Here is a 22,112-nt window from a genome sequence, read left to right as displayed (position 1 = left end):
AAATAATATTTTGTGACATATGCAAATTATATGAAATTTACATTTTATTATCCATAAAATAAAATTTTACTGGAACACAGCCAAATCACTCATTTACACAAATGACTGCTTTCACACTACAAGAGCAGGGCTGAATAGTTGCAACAAAAACTTCATGGCCCACAAAGCCTAAAACACAATCTGGCTATTCACAGAAAAAGTTTACTGGCACCTGAGTTAAACTAATAGGCATCTCATAGAAGAGCAAGTATAAACAGTCTATAAGTATATGAAAAGATGTGCAATTTCATTAGTGTGGTAAGAAAAATACAAACTGAAAACACCATATCATACACTCCAGATCTTCAAAAAATGTAATATCTGACAATTCCAAGCACTGGCATTGAAATGAAATACCAGATCTCTCTTCCACTGCTCCTGGGAGTACATATGCCACTAGAAATAGATTCTCTGAAAAATGCTTGCATGAGATATGTCCAAGAACATATCAGGAGACATGTATTGATACAAGACTAGTTACAGAAGCAATACTCATAAAAACAAAAGAGTAGAAACCAAATATCCATCAACAGAACAATGAATAAATAACCAGTGGTAATAAAAATGAATGAACTATACCTACAAACGTCAACATGGATACACCTCAAAAATATAATGAATGATAAGATGCAAGGCTAAAGAAATACATATAAAATATGATCTCCTTTAAAAAGGGGAGTGCAAGATGAAACAACGTGTTACGTAAGGATTCATACATAGTTGGTAACATTTATTAAAAATACAAAAAGCCGGACATAGTTAACTCTCCAAGGAGACAGTACAATAAAGTCAAATTAGGGCATACTGGTGACTTCTGGGGTATGTTCTATTACTTGGCTTCAGGGTTGGGTATAAAGGTATTTGTTTTACTGTTGTTCTTTACATTATATTACTTGCTTTTGTGTATATGCTATATTTCAAAATAAAACATATTTCCAAATACCACAAAACTGGGCAATATATTGTTTAAGGATGCAAACATATAAGGTTAAAAACTACAATGAAGAGTAAGGAGGAAAAAAAGCAAGGATATACAATTTATATAATAGCTTGTTATAATCTCAATTTTTAATAAAAATATGTAAGAATAGAAACAAAACCATATGTGCAAAAATTCCAAAGAAGATCCACATTACCAAATCTCACTCAAGAAGAACAAGAAAATCTGATTAGACTTACATCAAGTAAAGAAATGGAACAGTAATTAAAAATTCTTCCCCACAGAAAACCTCAAAGCCACACAGCTTCACTGCTGAGTTCCATCAAACACTTAAGGAAGACATAATATATACCAATTCTACATAAATCTTTCAGAAAACAGATGAGAAAACACTTCCAAATTCATTTTATGAAGCCAATATTAGCCTGATACTAAAGACAGAAAAGTATAAAACAGTTAGAAATACTGGTGTACCTACCCCCAAGAATTAACAAGCTTAACAACTGGATAAATTTTTAAACACTCATAATTTACAGTGATATTTTATTTCATGAGAATGTCAGGTCAGCTAGAATCTTTTTCAGGTTATGGCACACACAAATAACAGTATCTGTACAATGATACTAGTATAAATGAATGCTGCTCCAGGACAGAGCGAAATAATCTGAGAACTCTAGTCCCTTCTCCAGCTGCCCAGAAAGCTGAAGGGCTCAATATATTATACTTAAACCCACTCAGGGCACAATAGTGTGTCATGGAACAGTAATTACAAAGCTCTGATCCAGGGCAAAAAGATTATGTCTCTTTGGTTCCTTGACATGTGGAGAGTTATGAAGGTAGTTTGTTTAAAAATCATATATATTGGAATCAAAGTCAAGAAATATGGAAAGGAAAATGGGGTAGGACAAGAAGACACAAGTGAGAAACTTCATTTTGTAGCTTTTCTTAAGTTGGATTTTTAACCTTAAAGATGCATTAAAAATAAAATTACAGAGAAAAAAAGTAAATGTCTTAGGTTATAATATCAGTTCCATTACTAACTACTTGTATGACTTGTAGTAGATTCATTTATTTATATTAGCTTTACTTTCTAAATAGGACAAATAAAATGGACAATCTACTTCCTAAACGCTCTAATACTATAATTTTTCAAATAAAAGCAATGGAAGCAAATCAAACCATGGCTTCTAAAAAATTTCTTGTTCTTTATTCCTATGAGCCATGTACCTTTGATGTTTTGGGGACTCTTGTTATCTCATGCTAACAAACCACAATAAGAAAATATAAGGCATAAGAATTTTTATTTAACATAAAAATCAGGTCATCACTGTATCTCATCAGTATTATTTGCTAATAAGCCTATACATCTATTTCCTTTCTTCCTGTCACATTCCGAACTTTGACTTCCTGACTCAACAAGTACCTCAGCCTTTTCTAATCCTACTATTTGATATTCTCTTCACTCCTTTAAGTATACCACCTTACCCAGATGCTCCACTGTTTAAAAATTACCTGTCCAACTCCACAACAGTATCTAGTCCAAGAACCTTACTCTCTTGCACCCAGTAACAACAAAAGGACCTATCCTTCAACCACTAGCCACCTAGTTCCAAGGACTCTCTTAACATTTTAATGCTACGTTAGTATCCATGAAAATAAACTTTAAAAAAAAAATCTCGTTTATTCAATCTGACTTCATATCCTCTGCTCTGAAATCTGAAATGCATTACAAGGTTCATAATACTTCAAAATAGCAAAAAGATAAAAAGTAAATAATGCATTTGCTACTCCCCTCCCCACAAAAGCACTCCACAACTAAGTTCCAGCAGTATCACTTGTACTAATTTCATTTATGAGATACTTAATCGTCATTTTACAAATAAACAGATTCTGAGATTAGGCCACCCAACTACTGAAGAGCAGGGCTAAAATAAGAACCTAATTATGCCTAACTTTAAAGCCCATGGACCTACTAAGACACACTGCTAAAATCCGATGACTGTTTAATTTATACCTATGAACAATCTTAAAGGACAATTATATTTAATAATGTTAATGAATAGAAACAAATTCATACCTTTTTGTATACAGCTGCTATATCAGAATCCAGAACAATTATATTCCTTAGCTTTGCATTTATTTCAGTCACTGATGGCCTCATAATCATCTCAGAATCAAGCCCTAAGGGAAAAAAAAATTATTAAATTCTTTTTCCTTCATTTAATAGTTCTGAATTTACTTTTCCTCAAATCTTATTACCTTCAATCTTAATTTCTGAAATGTTGTGTTTCTGATCTTGAATAAAGATCTGTAAACATGATAATTCTGCTAAAATCTGTAAGGTAATAATATCTTCATTCTTGGATAGTTTTAAAGCTGCAAAAAGAAAGTCATATTGTAAAACATAAGACAAAACTTTTAGTAGTTACCTTACTACACTTATAAAGTAACTGAAATATCACAACAATGATAATGCTAGAGGAAAACGTGATTTGCAAATTGAAAGCAAGCAATATATTAGCTACTAAATTAGGAATGCTAAAGAAAATCAAATCCAATGAAAACAAAGCCAAACAAATGCAGAGACAAAACAAAAATAGTTCCTAGATGAGAATAACATTTGAAACTAAGAAGTTGTAGTTCTAAAATCATAAATCTTTTGCGATTTAATGATTACAGGGTGATACATATTATTATCAAACTTGCAACTTTTGACTGCTTAAAAGAGCACTCCGATTAAAAAATATACTCTCATATTATTCAAATTTTGTTAGTTCTATTTTTCTAATTTAAATAATATTAAATGCATGAAATTTAATTACATTAAATACTTCTACTGTATAATCTTCAACTAAAATGAATGATAAGATAAAAGCCACTTTTCTTCAGCAATACTCACTTTACTATTATTTTCTAAAATTAACCTGGTATATAATGAATCTTTCTAAATATTAATCTAGCAATAGAATTCTAAAGCCAATATTATAATAATAACGCAAGAGCCAAAATTTATTGATCTACTTAGTAAAAATTTGATGTTGAATTTTAAAGAAACATACGTATTTTTTTAATAAACTCTCCTTTGTCTTCAGTCTCTGCAATATGCACTGGGGCTGGTTTTTCCTCCGAATATGGAAGGATATTATTAAAATAATTTATTGTATTCAGAAGTGCTTCAGTATGTAAATGAATATCCAAAGAGGAAAAATTCACCTAAAGAACAAAGCTGATTTTAGTAATACAACAAATATTTGTCTGTATTCTTTGTGGTATAAAGGATACAATTTATAATATTCAATTTTTATCCTCAATGATCTTACAGTTCTAGTTATAAAATAATTTTCATAATATATTTGCTTAGAAATATAGTATCTAATTAAAAAATAAATTATTATTCACCTATACCTTAATCAGTTGCACAACATTGTTATAGGTGTCCTTCAACATTGTTATGGGTAAATTCTTTTCAGCCTATACAAAGTGAAAAAAACAAATCTGTCAGATTATCATAGGAAGACATATGTATATATATAATTACATAATGGTCCTAACACACATTTATATAATTTTGCCGGCTATTTATATATATATATATATAATTACTTAAACAAACGACTGCTTCACCAGAACAAATTTGCTAAGTATTCAATAAATGTTACGTACTATCTTGCTTATTATCAAGAGTGGATATTTAGGTATTATCACATGTAGAGGACAATCATTTAGTCAGCGACAACTCTGTAAGATACTTCCCAAATCTTCCTATATGTTAAAACAAAATTTTGACGCAACCGTCTGCCAGGTATCAAATACTCTGTGGTATCTTTAGATTTGGAACATTTCTACAATATAAAAGCTGTTTAATTCATAAACAACAAAACACTAAAATATCTATATCAATAATAGTAAAAAATGGTCTTAAAAGTGATATAATTCTCATTTACCATTAAGTACTGTAATTATTAAAATAACATGGCACTTACATAAAAACAGGTCAATGAAAACAAGGGCTAAATCATATGTAGACCACAGTACACATAAAAACTTAATAAATGACAAAATGGTTATCATAAATCCATAGGAAAGGAATAGAGTCACTGACAGCAGGAAAATTAGGTAACTTCAGACAATGGTGGGGAATCAAGTGAAACCCTCATCTTATATCCTATACCACAATAAATTCCATCAAGACTGAAAAGTTTGTTGACATCCTGATGGCGGGGGAAATAGCCAAACTGCAGGTCATTTCTACTTAGAATGTGGGCTGCTTATTATCTTGCTATGTGAAGTGTTTATAAATCACAAGTATCTAACAGAGGATGACAAAACAAAATAATCTTAAACTTTTAGGAGTTATAGCGATCACATCGGAATGAAGATTAAACTGAATATTGCTAAACTTATAAAACTTGATTTTAATATTTCAGCAGCATGCTTACCATAACAAGAATATAAATCAAACTACTTACCTTCACATATTCCAGTGTTAACAGATCTTCCATTGTGTTATCCAGTGTTGTAATCAAATAAACTGGTTTCTTGTTTTCATCTAAAAATAATTTCTAAAATTATTCTTTCATAGAAGAACTAATGGAAAATAAATGCAGGCAATATTAATAATTATAGAATTGGAAAAGAAGGATTTCCTGTATCATATCAATTCTGGGCCTTGATTTCTGTATTACTCAACTCAGGTCCTTCATCCTTTATTTTAAACTCTAAAAATGTAATTTCATCTCACAATTCCCTTCTCTTATGCCACAATGCTGAAGATTCTTACCCTTCTAAACGTAGATAGGAACATGAAGAGACTAGTCCTGAGTCATAGAAATAGCTAGAAAGAAAACTGTCAGTATCTCTAAAATCCTAATTGTAGAGAAAAAGCATCAGGTATCTGATGAGAAACTAAATTGTTGGCTGTATTAGTTTAGATTAAAATAAACTATTACCATATTATCAGTCTTTACTAGTTGTATTGTTGCTGCTGCTCAAAATCTAAGATAAGTGAGGAAACTGCTGTAGAATAGTATTTTGTGTAAAGTCTTTATAACTATCATCAGCAAATTACTTACGACTGTTCAAAATCAGTAACTAGATACTGGAAGAAAGGACTACAAACCAATCATACTGCTCTTCAGGAAAAAAATGCAACATATTTCCACAGAATCCTCCAGATTTAAAAGCTTATTAGCAATTAAGCTAGTCTTCTACTGTAGATACTAATCACATTTCAATCCTTAAGAAGGTCTCCACTTTTTTCACACATTTATTCATTCATTGAATAACTATTTACTGATCATTTACTTTGTGTAAGAAATTGTGCTATTCACTTCTTCCTACTCTTTCTAAGAAAACAGAAGCAAATATATTACAAAATAGGTGCACTAATAATTATATATCTTGTATTATGTGTGTAAGGGTTTTCTTATCATTTGCTTTTGGGAAAACAAAAAATTATAAAAAACATAAATATTAACAACTGCTATGATACTTCTGGATTACTGGTGAGCACTATCAAGTTGGTTTACTTTTCTTTCCAACTGCCAGAGCAAACTTTGATGTAAAAAGCATAATAAAGCAGAACTCTGTATCTTCCATGTATGATAATTTTTTCAGGAAGAGATAATCATAACACAATTCACCACATGCAAGTTCTCAGAGGCTACAGAACAAGAGTAGAGTATGGAACTAAAATGTATAAATCGTATCCAATGATTAATTTTTCAGGCCACAATACTTAATCTGCTTCCCACAATACAAAGATCATTTAATTCAGGGCTCACAAAAAAGGGGAAGTTTTCATTATACCAGTTAACTGACATCTTTTGTCTGGGAATGAGTTCCCAGAGAAGATGGCCTTCTCAAATCCTTGAGATGTACATAAGCATATTCCTTACCTTTCTTATTCCCACAGATAGTTCATTTTTACTTTAGTTCTCTAACTCCCTTATTTTCTGTATCTCAATTCACTGGGGAAAAAAATTCCTAAATGAGTTCAAAAGATTTCACAAGATAGCTTCCATTAAAAATTTAAATAACTTATAAACATTAAAAAAATAAAAAGTCAACCATGAAAAGAACATGGAGGATTTCCTGGTGGTCCAGTAGTTAGGATTCGGCACTTCACTGCCAGGGTCCAGGTTCTATCCCTGGTCAGGGAACTAAGATCCTGTGAGCTGTGCAATGCAGTCAATAAATAATTTTTTAAAAATTAAACAAAAAAAGAACATTGATTCCAGGACAGCTAAGAGTAAGGTACTTTTATACACATGCAAATAGAACACATTCATGTGGTCTCAAAAACAAAAGTAAAGCCCGACTAACTTTTAGTTAGAAAAAAATTATTTTAGCCAACTGTATCAATGATCACTTTGAATATCAATGGTCTAAATGTACCAAATAAAAGACAACAATTGCCAAAATGGATCAAAAAAACAAGACCCAAGTATACACTGTCTACAAGAAACCCACTTTAAATATAAAAGTACGTATAGATTGAAAGTAAACAGATGTTGAAAAATATATTATGTTAACACTAATAAGAAGAAAGCAGAGATAGCTATATAAATTTTCAGACAGAGCAGACTTCAAAGCATGCAAAAGTTATCAGGGATAAAGAAAGGCATTATATAATGATAAAGGGGCCAATTCTCCATTAGAACACAACAATCCTTAAGGTGTACTTATCTAACAGTAGAAAGCAAAAGTGATAATACTGCAAAGGGAAATAAGTGAACCCACTACACTTCACACCCCTCTATCAAAAATGGACAGATCTAGCAGACGAAAAATCAGTAAAGACATAGTTGAACTCAGTAATACCATCAAATAACTGGATGTAATGGATATCTACAGACTACTTCATCCAGCAAGAGCAGAATATTCATTCTTCTTAAGCTCACATGGAATATTCACCAAGATAAACCACATTCTCAGCCACAGAACACAGCTTAGCAAATTTTAAAAAAAGAAATCATACAATGTCTGCCTTCAGACCACAACAGAATTAAAATAGAAATCAAAAACAGAATAGTTGGAAAATTCCAAAATATTTGGAGAATAAACAACACACTTCTAAGTAACACGTAAGTCAAAAAAGAAATCTTAAAGAATTAAAAAACACTTGGAACTGAATAAAAATGATAACACACCTAATCAAAATCTGTGGGCTATAGTGAAAGCTGCACTTAGAAGGAAACATAGCATTGAATGCATATATTAGAAAAGAAGATTTAAAATCAATAATCTATGCTTCCACATCTTAGGAAACTAGAAAACGAAGAAGAGAACAAATCCAAGTAAGCAAAAGTGAAGAAATAATAAAAATTAGATCAGAAATCAATGAAACCAAAAGCAAGAAATCATTAGAGAAAATCAAAAAAACCAAAAGTGGTTCTCTGAAAAAAATCAATAAAGTTATACATCTCACCAGGCTAACTTAGGAAAAACAAAGAGAACACAAATTACTAGTATCAGAAATGAAACAGAGGACATCACTATAGGTATCATGCACATTAAAAGAATAAAGAAATACTATGAACAACTCTGCCCACCAATTTGATAACCTAATAAAATGGAACAATTCCTTGAAAGACATACCCTGTCAAACTCACATAGGAATAAACAAACTGAATATCTATTAAAGAAATTAAGTCAATAATTAATACCCTTCCAAAACAGAAAGCACCAGGCCCAGATGGGTTCACTAGTGAATGTAAACAAACATTTAAGGAAGATACTATACCAATTCTGTACAATCTCTTTCAGACTACAGAAACAGAAAATACTTCCTAACTCATTCTATGAAGCCTGAATTACCCTAATACCAAAACTACACAAACACACAGACCAAAAAAAAAAAAAAGAAACGGGGGAAAGGAGGAAGGGAAGAAGAGAACTACAGGACAGGAATTTTCATTAACACAGATGCAAAAATCTTCAACAAAATAATAGCAAATTAAATCCAACAGTGGAAAAAATTATGCACCATGACCAAGTAGGATTTATCCCAAGATAACAGGCTGGTTCAACATTCAAAAATCAACTGACATAATCCATCACATCCATAGGCTAAAGAAGAAAAACCACATGATCATATAAATGGATGCAGAAAAGGCATCTGACAATATCCAACAACCACTCATGATAAAAGCTCCCAGTGAACTAGGAATAAAAGAGAACTTCCTCAACTTGATAAAGAGTATCTTCAAACAACCTACAGCTAACATCATAATGGTGAGAAACTCAAAGCTTTCACACTAAGGAACAAGGTAAGGATGTCCTTCCCCTCTTACCACCCATTTTCACATTGTAATGTAGGTCTTACCAAATACAATAAGAGAAGAAAAGAAATAAAAGGTATACAGACTAGGATGCAGACTGGGATGGAAGACATAAAACTGTTCACAGATTACATGATGATATATGTACAAAATCTAAAAGAATCAACAATAAAAAAACTCAAACTAGTATGTCATTATAGTAAGGTTGCAGGATACAAGTCAACAGCTTTCCTATATACCAAAAAAGGACAAAGTGGAATTTGAAATTAAAAACACAATTTTCATTTACATTAGCACCCCAATAATGTAATTCTTAGGGAAAAAAATCTAATAAAATATGCACAAGACCTCTATGAGGAAACCTACAAAACTCTAATTAGTGTTTAGACTTCAAGAATCCAAATATATGGAGAAATGATCCATGTTCAAGGATAGGAAGACTCAACAGTTCCAAGATGTCAGTTATTCCCAACCCGATCTATAGATTCAATGCAATACCAATCAAAATTCCAGGAACCAATTCATGTATACTGACAAATTGATTCTAAATTTCGTAAGGAGAGGCAAAACGACCCAGAATACCTAAGACAATACAGACGGTCCCCAACTTAAGATGGTTTGTATCATGATGGTAAAAAAACTTATATCCACATCTGGTGGCAGGGTCTGGGGAAGGGGCGGCAGGCGCCATTCAGGCCGTGAAGGTGGCGAGAAGAAGCCCCTGAAGCAGCCCAAGAAGCAAGCCAAGGAGATGAACAAGGAAGATAAGGCATTCAAGCAGAAACAGAAGGAGGAGCACAAGAAACTCGAGGAGCTAAAAGCGAAGGGCACGGGGAAAAGCCCCCTGGCCACAAGTGGAATTTAGAAATCTGGCAAAAAGTAAGCTGTTCCTTGTGCCTGAGGCAATGATGATCCTTAGTTCCATTCCTGTTTAAACATCTGGATTAAACATCTGGATTCCCTGCCATAACATCTGTTGCCACCTATAGCTAGAATGAAGTGTTGTCTTGGAACCTATTGTACATTTAAGAATAAACTTTTGTGAAAAAAACCAAAAAACAAAACAAAACAAAGAAAAAAAAACTGATAAACTTACAACTACTGTACCCTTACAACCATACTGATTTTCACTTTCAGTACAGTATTCAATAAATTATATGAGATATTCATCACTTCTTGATAAAATAGGCTTTGTGTTAGATGATATTGCTCAACTGTAGGCTAAATAAGTGTTCTGAGGATGTTTAAATTATGCTGGGCTAAGCTATGATGTTCAGTAAGTCAGGGGAATTAAATGCATTTCAGCTTAGAATATTTTCAACTTATAATGGTTTGTTGTGACATAATACCATCAAAAGTTGAGGAAGATCTATATTAAAGGAGAAGAACAAAGTTGAAGGACACTACCTGATTTTAGAACTTGCTATAAAGTTACAGTAATCAAGGCACTGTGGTACTGGCAAAAGAACAGACAAAACAGATCAATAGAACACAACAGAGAGTCCAGAAATAGACTTCCCTAAATATACTCAATTGATCTTGGACTAAACAGCAAAAGGAATACAATGGAGAAAGACAGTCTTTTTGACAAATGTTGATGGACTAAATGGATATCCACACACAAAAAACCACCCTTCACAAAAATCAACTCAAAATGGATGATGCATCTCCATATATAATACAAAAGTATAAAATTTCAAGAATATGGGAGAATATCTAGACATTCTTGGATTGGCAATGACTTTTTTTTTTTTTTTTTTGCGGCACGCGGGCCTCCCACTGTTGTGGCCTCTCCCGTTGCGGAGCACAGGCTCCAGACGCGCAGGCTCAGCAGCCATGGCTCATGGGCCCAGCTGCTCCGCTGCATGTGGGATCTTCCCGGACCGGGGCACAAACCCGTGTCCCCTGCATCAGCAGGCAGACTCTCAACCACTGCGCCACCAGAGAAGCCCAGCAATGACTTTTTAGGATCCAACACCAAAGGCATGATCAAGGAAAGGAAGAATCAATAAACTGGACTTCATTAGAAATAAAATTTCTTCTCTGCAAAAGACTATAAGAGAATGAAAAGACAAGCCACAGACTGGAAGAAAATACTTGCAAAAGACACATATGATAAAGGACTGTTATCCAAAATATACAAAGAATTCTTTAAATTCAACAAGGAAACAAACAATACAATTTAAAAAATAGGCCAAAGAATTTAACAGAGACCTCACCAGAGAAGATATACAGATGGCAAATAAACATATGAAAAGATGTTCTACATGTTATCATCAAGGAAATGAAATTAAAACAACAGTAAGATACACTACACAGCTTATTAGAATGCTCAAAATCCAGGCCATTGACACCAAACACTAGTGAGGATGTGGAGCAACAGGAACTCTCTTCATTACTGATGAGGATGCTAAAAGGTACAGCCACTTTGGAGAATGTTCGAGAGCTTCTTATAAAACTAAACATACACTTATATTAGACTCAACAGTTGTGCTCCTTGGTATTTATCCAAAGAAACTGAAAACTTATGTCCACACAAAAACCGGCATATGGATGTTTACTGCACCTTTACTCAGAACTGGCAAAACTTGGAAGCAACCAACACATCCTCTGGTACTTGAATGGATAAACTGTGGTACATCACACAGTGTATTAAGTGCTAAGAAGAAATGAATTATCAAGTCATGAAAAGACATAGAGATAACTTAAATACATATTAGTAACTGAAAGAAGCCAGTCTGGAAAAGCTAGATACTATATAATTCCAACTATATGACATTCTGGAGAAGGCAAAACTATGAACAAAGTAAAAAGATGAGTGTTTGCCAGGGATTGAGGGATGACAGGAAAGGATGAATAGATGGATCACAGAGGGCTTTTAGGGCAGTGAAACTACTGTGTACGATACTGTAATATTGGATACATGTCATTATACATTTGTTCAAATCCCTTAGAATGCACAACACCAAGCTGAACCAAGTAAACTATAGAATTTGGGTGTAGTGTGTCAATGTAGGTTCATCAACTGCAACAAATACATCACTCTGGTGGAGAATATTTATAATGTGAGAGGCTATGCCTATGTAGGTGCAGGGGATATATGTTAAATCTCTATCATCTGCTCAACTGTGCAGTGAATGAAAAACTGCTCTAAAGATAAAGTTTATTAAAATAGTTTTAATGTCATCTCTACACATAATAATGTTCTTATGCTAAAAAGGAATATAATGAAATTAAACTAATGAATAGTTTGTCTTTTCCTTTAATTGAGGTATAAATGACATAAAACATTATATTAGTTCCGGGTGTACAACGTGACTCCATATTAATACACATTGTGAAATGATCACCACAATAAGTTTAGTTAACATCTGTCCTCACACTTACTTAGAAATTCTTCTTCTTGTGATGAGTACTTTTAAGATTTGCTCTTTCAGCAACTTTCAAATATGCAAAACAGTATTATTAACTACAGTCACCATGCTGTACTTTACATCTCTATGACTTACTTTATAACTGGAAGTTTGTGCCTCTGGACCCCCTTCACCCATTTTCTGCAGCCCCACCCCCCCTACCTATGGCAACGACCAATCTGTTCTCTGTACTACCTTGGTTGTTTTTTTGGTTTTTTTTAGATTCCACATATAAGCAAGATCATACCATATTTATCTTTCTCTGACTTATTTCACTTAGTATAATGCCTTCAAGGTCCATTCATGTTGTCACAAATGGCAAGATTTCATTCCTCTTAATGGTTGAGTAGCATTCGATGGTATCTATTGGGCTGGCCAAAAACTTCGTTTGGGTTTTTCCATAAGCTCTTATGGAAAAACCCGAATGAATTTTTTTGGCCAACCCAACAGACAGCACATCTTTATCCATTCACCCATTAATGGACACTTAGGTTGCTTCCATACCTTGGCTATTGCCAGTAATGCTGCAATGAACATGAGGGTGCACATATCTTATCAAGTGAGTGTTTTTGCTTTCTTCAAATAAATACTCAGAAGTAGAACTGCCAAATCAGATGGTAATTCTATTTTTAACTTTTTGAGGAACTTTAATACTATTTTCCATAGTGTCTGCACCAATTTACATTCTCATCAACAAAGCACAAGGGTTCCCTTTTCCCACATCCTCACCAACACCTTTTATTGCTTGTTTTTTTGATAATAGCCATTCTAACAGGTATGAGGTTATATCTCATGGTTTTGACTTGCATTACCCTGATGATTAGTGAGTTGAGCATCTTTTCGTGAACCTGTTGGCTAGTTGTATGTCTTGTTTGGAAAAAATGCCTATTCAGATCCTCTGTCCATTTCTGTTTGTTTGTTTTTTTCCCTATTGAGTTGTATGAGTTTTTTATATTATTTTAGATATTAACACCTTATATCAGATATACGAATTGCAATTACATAACACTATTTCATAGACTGGCTTTTCATTTAGTTGATGGTTTCCTGTGCTGCGCAGAAGCTTTTTAGTTTGATGTAGTCGCATTTGTTTATTTTTGCTTTTGTTCCCTTTTGGGAATCAGAACCAAAAAAATCATCACCAAAACCAATATCAAGAAGCTTACTGCTTATGCATTCTTCTAGGAGTTTTATGGTTTTAGGTCTTACATTCACATCTTTAATCCATTATGGGTTAATTTTTATTTATGGTGTAAGATAGTAGTCCATTTTCATTCTTTTGCATGTGGCTGTCCAGTTTTACCAGCATCATTTATCGAAAAGTTACCCTTTCCTCAACGTATATTCTTGGCTCCTTTGTCATAAATTAATTGATCACAGATATGTGGGCTTATTTCTGGGCTCTCTATCCTGTTCCACTAATTGATGTGTCTGTTTTTATGCCAGTACCATACTGTTTTGATTACTATTGCTTTGTAATATAGTTAGAAATCAGGGCTCATGATGTCTCCAGCTTTGTTCTTCTTTCTCAAGATTGTTTTGGCTATTCGGGTCTCCCATGGTTCCACACAAATGTCAGAGTTTCTTGCTCTAGTTCTGTGAAAAATGTCATTGGTATTTTCATAGAGACTGCATGGAATCTGTAGACTGCCTTAGGTAGGATATACATTTTAACAGCATTAATTATTCCAACCCATGAGGCACAGAATATCTTTCTGTTTATTTGTGTTTTTTTCAATTTCTTTCATCAATGTCTTATAGCTTTCAGGGGATAGGTCTTTTACCTCCTCGGTTAAATTTATTCCTAGGTACTTTGTCCTTTTTGAGTCAATTATAAATGGTGTTGTCTTCTTAATTTCTCTTTCCTGATAGTTTGTTATTAGTGTATAAAAATGCAACAGATTTTAGTATGTTGACTTTGTATCCTGCAACTTTAATGAATTTGTTGATTAGTTCCAACAGTTTTTTTGGTGGAGTCTTTGGAGTTTTTGTACATATAATATCATGTCTTCTGCAATAGTGACAGTTTTACTATTGGGTCAATTAATAAATCAAAAGAGAAATTAAAAAATACCTTGAGACAAATGGAAATAGAAATACAACATACCAGGGGGCTTCCCTGGTGGCTCAGTGGTTGGGAATTCACCTGCCAATGCAGGGGACGTGGGTTTGTGCCCTGGTCCAGGGGGGATCCCACATGCCGCAGAGCAGCTAGGCCCGTGTGCCACAGCTACTGAGCCTGTGCTCTAGAGCCCGTGAGCCACGACTACTGGGCCCACGAGCCACAACTGCTGAAACCCACATGCCTAGAGCCCATGCCCCGTGGTGGGAGAGGCCACCGCAGTGAGAAGCCTGCACAACACAAGAAGGGTAGCCCCCACTCGCCACAGCTGGACAAAGCCCGCACACAGTAACGAACACCCAACGCAGCCAAAAAAAAAAAAAGAAATACAACATACCAAAATTTATGGGATGCAGCAAAAGCAGTTCTAAAAGAGAAAAGCATGGATGCCTACTTTAAGAAACAAGAAAAACCTCAAATAAACAACCTTACTGTTTACATATCAAGAAATTAGGCAAAAAAAAGAACAAAACCCAAAGTTAGTAGAAGTAAAAAATAACAAAGACGAGAGGAGAAATAAATGAAATAGAAACCAAAAGACAGCAGAAAATATCAATTAAACTAAAGAGCTGGGGCTTCCCTGGTGGCGCAGTGGTTGAGAATCTGCCTGCCAATGCAGGGGACATGGGTTCGAGCCCTGGTCTGGGAAGATCCCACATGCTGCGGAGCAGCTGGCCCCATGAGCCACAATTACTGAGCCTGCGCGTCTGGAGCCTGTGCTCCGCAACAAGAGACGCCGCGATAGTGAGAGGCCCACGCACCACGATGAGGAGTGGCCCCCACTTGCCACAACTAGAGAAAGCCCTCACACAGAAACGAAGACCCTACACAGTCAAAAATAAATAAAAAAAAAACTGAAGAGCTGATTCTTTGAAAAGACAAAATTGACAAACCTTTAGCTAGATTCACCATGAAAAAGAGAGAGGGCTCAAATAAATATTATCAGTTATGAAAAAGGAGATGTGACACATGATACCACAGAAATTTAAAGGATCATAAGAGACTAGCATGGATATTTTTATATGTTAATGAATTGGACAACCTAGAAGAAATGGATAAATTTCTAGAAACATACAACCTTCCAAGACAGAATCATGAAAAAATAAGAAGTCTGAATAGAGCAATAAGTCCTAAGGAGATCAAATCAAAACCTCCCAACAAAAAAAAATCCAAGAATAGATGACTTCACTGGTGAATTCTATCAAACATTTAAAAAGAATTAATACCAATCCTTCTGAAACTCTTCCCAAAAAAATAGAAGAGGAGGAAACATTTGCAAACTTATTTTACGAGGCCAGCATTACCCTGATACCAAAACCAGACAAGGACGCCACAAGAAAAGAATATTTATCGGGCCAATATTCCTGATGAATATAGATGCAAAAATCCTCAAAAAAATATTACCAAACCAAATTCAATACTATACTAAAAGGCTCAAACACCAAGATCTAGTGGAATTTGTTCCAAGGATGTTGCAGTTCAACATCCACAAATCAATCAACATGATACACCATGTTAACAAAATGAAGGATAAAAATCATATGATCATCTCAATAGATGCAGAAAAAGCATTTGACAAAATTCAACATCCATTTAATATAAAAGCTTTCTACAAAGTGGGAATAGATGAAATGTATCTCAACATAATAAAGGCCATCTATGACAAGCCCACAGTTAATATACTACTCAAACAGTGAAAAGCTGAAAGCTTTTCCTCTAAGATCAAGAAGAAGAGAAGGATGCTGACTTTGCCACTTTTGTTCAACATAGTATTGGAAGTCCTAGCCAAAGCAATTAGGCAAGAAAAAGAAATAAAAAGCATCCCAATTGGAAGTGAATAGTTTTTCTTAATATTCTGATGGAATTCATGAACCATTCAGAATTATGTTTCAAGGAAAAACCTCAAAATGTAAAGGAGGAAAAAAAAACAAAAAACTCTTCTAACAGCCTGCCAAAGCAAACAGAAACATTTTCTAAGATATCATATAATTTATATGTTAGGATTTGGGATATAAATTGTTTGTGGTAGGTAGAATATTTTCATCCCTCCCACAAGGATGTCCATGCTCTAATCCCCCTAAACCTGAGAATATGTTATTTCATATGGTAAATGTAACATTACAGAGATGATTAAGGTTAAGATTAAGGGGAAATTATCCTCAATTGTCCAGATGCACCAAATCTAATTACCTTATTTTTCAGAGTGGAAGAAAAAGGTAGAAGAAAAGGTTAGAGAGATTACAGCATGAGAAGGATCTAACATCCCATAATGGTTCTGGGATATAAAAACAAATTAGTGCAAGGACTAGAGAGGCCTGTAGGAGCTAAGGCCAATCCTCACCTTATAGGCAGCAAGAAAACAGACTTAAACCATATGGAACTAAATTCTGCCAACACCTGAGGAGCAAGAAAATAGATATTCTCCTACAGCCTCCAAAAAAGAATTCCTGTTGACAGCTTGATTTTTTCACACTGAGACTTGTGTCAGACATCTGATATACAGAACTTTAATAAATTTGTGGTAAATTGTTACAGTATCAATAGGAAACTTATTCAGTATTTTAGTATTCAGTTAAGTAGACTTAAAATTAAACCATTTTCCTTAATGAGAAAAATTGTCTTCATTTTCTCTCTAGTCTACACCTTAGATTCCAAAGTATAATATGAAAGTTGAAGACTAACACATTTCTTTGATAATATTTTATCATATGTACTGACTAAGCACCTAGAGAATTTATATCCAGAAGGTAATCAAACAGTAAAATTAATTAATTTAGTTTTTTAAAACAGAGATTCTTACCAAAATATTCTGGGCATTTTAAGCAGACCTCTTTCAAAAAGGCATTTGCTTTCAAATCAAATGTTCTAAGCTCAATGACTGTGCCCAATCCCAAGACATTAATTTCTACCACAGGTAGTTCACAATCTCCAACAAGGTGACAGAACTGAATCAAAACCTGGAAAAGAAAGAAAAAAGAGACTACGACTACCTAAAACAAAAAAATTGTTTATATTGATGGTGGCTATATATGGATATGTGAGGTATACGTGTAGTATAAATGACACATTTAAATTTAGGAGAGATTTTATACACACACATATACAATACACACATTGTACAAATTATTTTCAATAAATATATACTGAATAACAACAATACATCTAAACTCTTAATTCTTTTTTTTAAGTGAAAGCGGATTTATTTAGAGAGATACACATTCCACAGGCAGAATGTGGTCCCTCTCAAAAGGTGAGGGTGGCCAAACCTTTAATTATTAAGGAAATTAATCTTCAAAGAAAGGGGAGGAAGAACCACAAAGTAACATCTGGATTGAGTTTAAATAGGATGACAACAACACTGTCTATTAGTAATGAGACTATATAAATGAGCTGTGAATAGTAGAAATGACTGACAATTTAAATAAGCCATATTAATTTTACCATAGTACATACAATGCATACCTCTGGCACTTCAAATCTTATTTTATATTCAGTCATATTTTTTGAATAATCTGGCTTTTGAAGCTTTTCTTGTTGAGGACTTTTAATTCTAGATGGAGGTTGAAGAGGCTCTTCCAAGGGACTACATGGGGCATCAAAAAACTCCTCATCTGAATCTAAATACCATAGAACATTTAAGTCAATAATCAAAATGACTGATTTAATAATAACATTCTAATAATTTTTCTGAAATAAATATGAACACTAAAACACTATTTCAAAAAATTGAATGTAAGGTCAAAAATAAATAGAAAAGAATATAAAGATTACATGTGAAAAAATAACATTCTTAACAACAAAATGTATGGAAAATTACAAAATACAATCTTTAGCTTAATGAACATCATCTTTAAAATCACGATACTAAAAACTGCTAAAGAAAATGTCATAGCAAATGCCAATGCCAGTTGTTACATACATGATGAATACTCAAAGGAACACACTAATATTCTCACTCTACCTGGAAACAGGTAAACAGGACTTAGTTACAAACACTGCAATATTAAAAGTAGAAGGCAGGCCCTAAAGTTTGAATGGAGAAACTAAGATCAAGCACTACTTCACATATGTATGACTATATAGGAATATATATATGATAGTAAATGTCTACAACATGCTATTTAAATGGACCCAAAATCTAGTAAAACCATTAAAAGAAGGTTTAAAGGAAACTAAAATCATCTAAGTATATCCCTAAGAACATAAAATTGAATTTTAGGGTAGATGATCTCACAAACAACATTTCCTCCCCCTCCCCACCCACCCTGGTCACTACACAGAAAGGAAAACATTCTCTAGAAAACTGAGGATCAACATGGCAATTTCTGTTATTTAACATTTACAATTTTTAAAGTTTTAAAAATAGAAAAATACATTTATTTTTCTTTCTAATGCAGTCAAAAAAGCATGTATTTCATAACAAAGTATTTATCAGTTTTCATACGTTAATGAAGGTATTAAGGCTTGATTTTTTTTCCTTTAATAACAAAAAAGGAAGTGTAAAAAAAAAAATTACCATAATGAAGATCTCCAAAAGCTAAGTAACACATTATAAATTAGACACAAAGTTTCATGGGGTCTCTTAGATCACAAAGGATAAAGATGATTAATTTGCTAGTGGTCCCTGTGATTATGGGGTTCAACTTTTATATACCAAAAAAAATCCCACTGCAAAAGCAACTTTAAGGAACATCCAAATTACACTGTTTTAAAGGAATTTTAGTGAAATTTTGTGGATAATATGCAAATATCTGCTATTGCCTGAAAGTTTTTATGTGGTCTCAAAATGAATTTTTTTCATAATATATTTATAACAAGGAAAATTTCCTAAAGTAGTTTCATTTTACCATCTTCAACACATGGAATTTCCAAAGGAGAAAACTTTTTCTGTGAAATCTGTGATGTTCCCAAAGAAGTGGATCTTTGAATCTGGAAGAAAAGTTAATTCACTGTCAGTTAGCACACAGACTTTTATTATACGTTCTAAGACAATTCTGACAACACACACACACACACACACACACACACACACACACACACACACACCTCAATGTGAATTAACTGGAAAAAAATCCAGCCTGAATTAGAAAGTTAATTTGTAAAATGTAGATTTAAAGAAGTGCTTTTACAATTTCAAGGCTAAATATAAATTGCAGAACTGTTATAATCAGTTAATCAGAACTGTTATAATCATACATATACACACAGAGACGTGCATGTTTCTATGTGTGTGTATTAGTATATGCTATAAACATTTTCAAAAAACTAGAGAAGCAGTAGTTAACCACTGAGAAGAGGGACTGGAAAAGTGAAGAAAGGTAGACTTATTATTTCATTCTTTTGTTTACTGTTTGCACCTTTTACTATTGCATCATTCTGTCTTTCAATATGTAATTTAAAAAGTCTATTCACAATGAATTGTTTTACCCAAAATTTCTGTGGCTGTTACAAATACTGTTTGTGGAATTTTCTTTTTTAACTCGTGCTTTCATTAATTTTGAAAATACATTACCTGAAATGGTTTGACAGGGACATTTACTTCAGTTGCAGGTGGAGGTTTTGGGATGCTTTCAATCAATTCCAATATCCCTTGCAGTTTTTTATCTGAGATTCGTAAAGAAACCAGTGGTAAGTTTCCAAAAATCTTGAATCTGTTTCAAAAAGACAGAAATCATTATAAAAAGATGACTGTTCATCTTAAATTATCTAAGAATGATAAAATGTGATTTTAAGTACTAAATATTATCTACACAGTCCATGGGACAAATTATCTCACAATCTACAGTCAAATTCCCATCATTTTACCTTATTAACCAATCTCATCAGCTGAACTAACGTCATTATTTTTCAAAGGCTTATTTTCTATTATTATTATGTTTACTATCCCTCTGTTATTTTGCCAATGCCAATTGACAATCACTATTTATGAAGTGTTTACTACAGACAGGCATTAAGGAAAACACTTGATATGCATTATCATAAATAATTCTCACAACCTAATAGGAGGGAGACAACCTATTTCTGCTCGCTGTTTCTTATAAGAAAGAAATGTGTACATATGTACACGGTTCCTATCAGGAAACTAAGGTTGGCAGGTACAAATAACTTGTCCAAGAGATTATATATTTAAAACCAGGTTTAAAAATCAGATCTGAATGAAAAATCAAAATCATATAAGTAGATGCATGTAACAAAATCCAATACCCATTCACCATAAGAACTCACAATAAACTAGAACAAAGAAGAACTACCTCAACTTGATGACGAGTATCTCTGAAAAACTTACAACTAACATCATACTTAATAGTGAGAAATTCAATGTTTTCCCACTAAGATTAGGTGCAAAACAAAGATATCCCTCTCACCACTCCATTTCAACATCACACTGAAGTCCTTAAATGCAGTAAGCCAAGAAAAGAAAACAAAAAGCATACAGATTGGTAAAGAAGACATAAAACTGTCTTTGTTCACAGATGACACGATCATCTATGTAAATTATCTAGAAAAACATTCCTGAAACTAATAAGCCAATACAGCAAAGTTGTAGGATATAAGGTTAATATGTAATAGTGAATTACTTTCTTATATACCAACAATGGACAAGTATAATCTAAAATTAAAAATACAATACCATTTACATTAGCACCCCAAGAAATTAATACTTAGGTATAAATCTAACAAAATAAATACAAGATCTGTATGAGGAAAACTGTGAAACTCTGATAATATATTAAGAACTAAATAAATGAAGAAATATTCCACATTTAAGGGTAGGAAGATTCAATCTGTCAAGATGTCAGCTCATCCCAAACTGATCTATATAGATTCCATGCAATCACAATCAAAATCCCATCAAGTTATTTAATGGATATTGACAAACTGATTCTAAAGTTTAAATGGAGGGGCAGAAGACCCAGAATAGCCAACATAATACTGAAGAAGAGCAAGGTTGGAGGGTTGATATTCCCTGACTCAAGACTTACTGTAAAGCTACAGTAAGCAAGACGCTGTGCTATTGGCAAAAGAATAGACAAACAGATCAATGGAAGAGAACAATGGAACAGAATAGAGAGTGCAGATACAGACCTCCATAAATATAGTCTATTGAAACACTGACAAAGGAGCAAAGGCAAAATAATGGAGGAAAGACATTCTCTTCAACAAATAGTGCTGGAATAAATGAATATCCACATGCAAAAATTAATTCAGACAGGCCTTACACCCTTCACAAAAGCTAATACAAAGTGGATCACAGACCTAAATTTAAAATGCAATACTATAAAACTCCAAAAAGATAAATCAAAGAAAACTTAGAT

At 33.3% G+C, this 22,112-nt stretch overlaps 1 protein-coding gene across 7 annotated transcripts in view; it reads right to left on the bottom strand.

Moving 5' to 3' along the window:
- Positions 1-22,112, bottom strand: part of VPS13A (vacuolar protein sorting 13 homolog A) — a 273,758-nt gene that overhangs the window by 164,423 nt on the left and 87,223 nt on the right. For all 7 annotated transcript variants that reach the window (XM_089913319.1, XM_089913320.1, XM_022573468.3 and 4 more), the window contains exons 23-31: positions 20,309-20,447; positions 19,644-19,725; positions 18,259-18,413; positions 17,597-17,753; positions 5,449-5,528; positions 4,385-4,450; positions 4,039-4,192; positions 3,239-3,355; positions 3,057-3,160 (exon numbers count right to left, since the gene is read on the bottom strand). In XM_089913319.1, the coding sequence (XP_089769445.1) occupies positions 3,057-3,160; positions 3,239-3,355; positions 4,039-4,192; positions 4,385-4,450; positions 5,449-5,528; positions 17,597-17,753; positions 18,259-18,413; positions 19,644-19,725; positions 20,309-20,447 (1,054 nt within the window). The remainder of the gene's footprint in view (positions 1-3,056; positions 3,161-3,238; positions 3,356-4,038; positions 4,193-4,384; positions 4,451-5,448; positions 5,529-17,596; positions 17,754-18,258; positions 18,414-19,643; positions 19,726-20,308; positions 20,448-22,112) is intronic.

The sequence above is a fragment of the Delphinapterus leucas genome, chromosome 6, assembly GCF_059928025.1.
Source record: "Delphinapterus leucas isolate spDelLeu-1000000601 "Yukka" chromosome 6, BTC_Dleu_Yukka2, whole genome shotgun sequence".
Classification (NCBI taxonomy): Eukaryota; Metazoa; Chordata; class Mammalia; order Artiodactyla; family Monodontidae; genus Delphinapterus; species Delphinapterus leucas.
The sequence above is the reverse complement of the archived record's forward strand: the minus strand, read 5'-3'. Positions and strand labels throughout refer to the sequence as shown.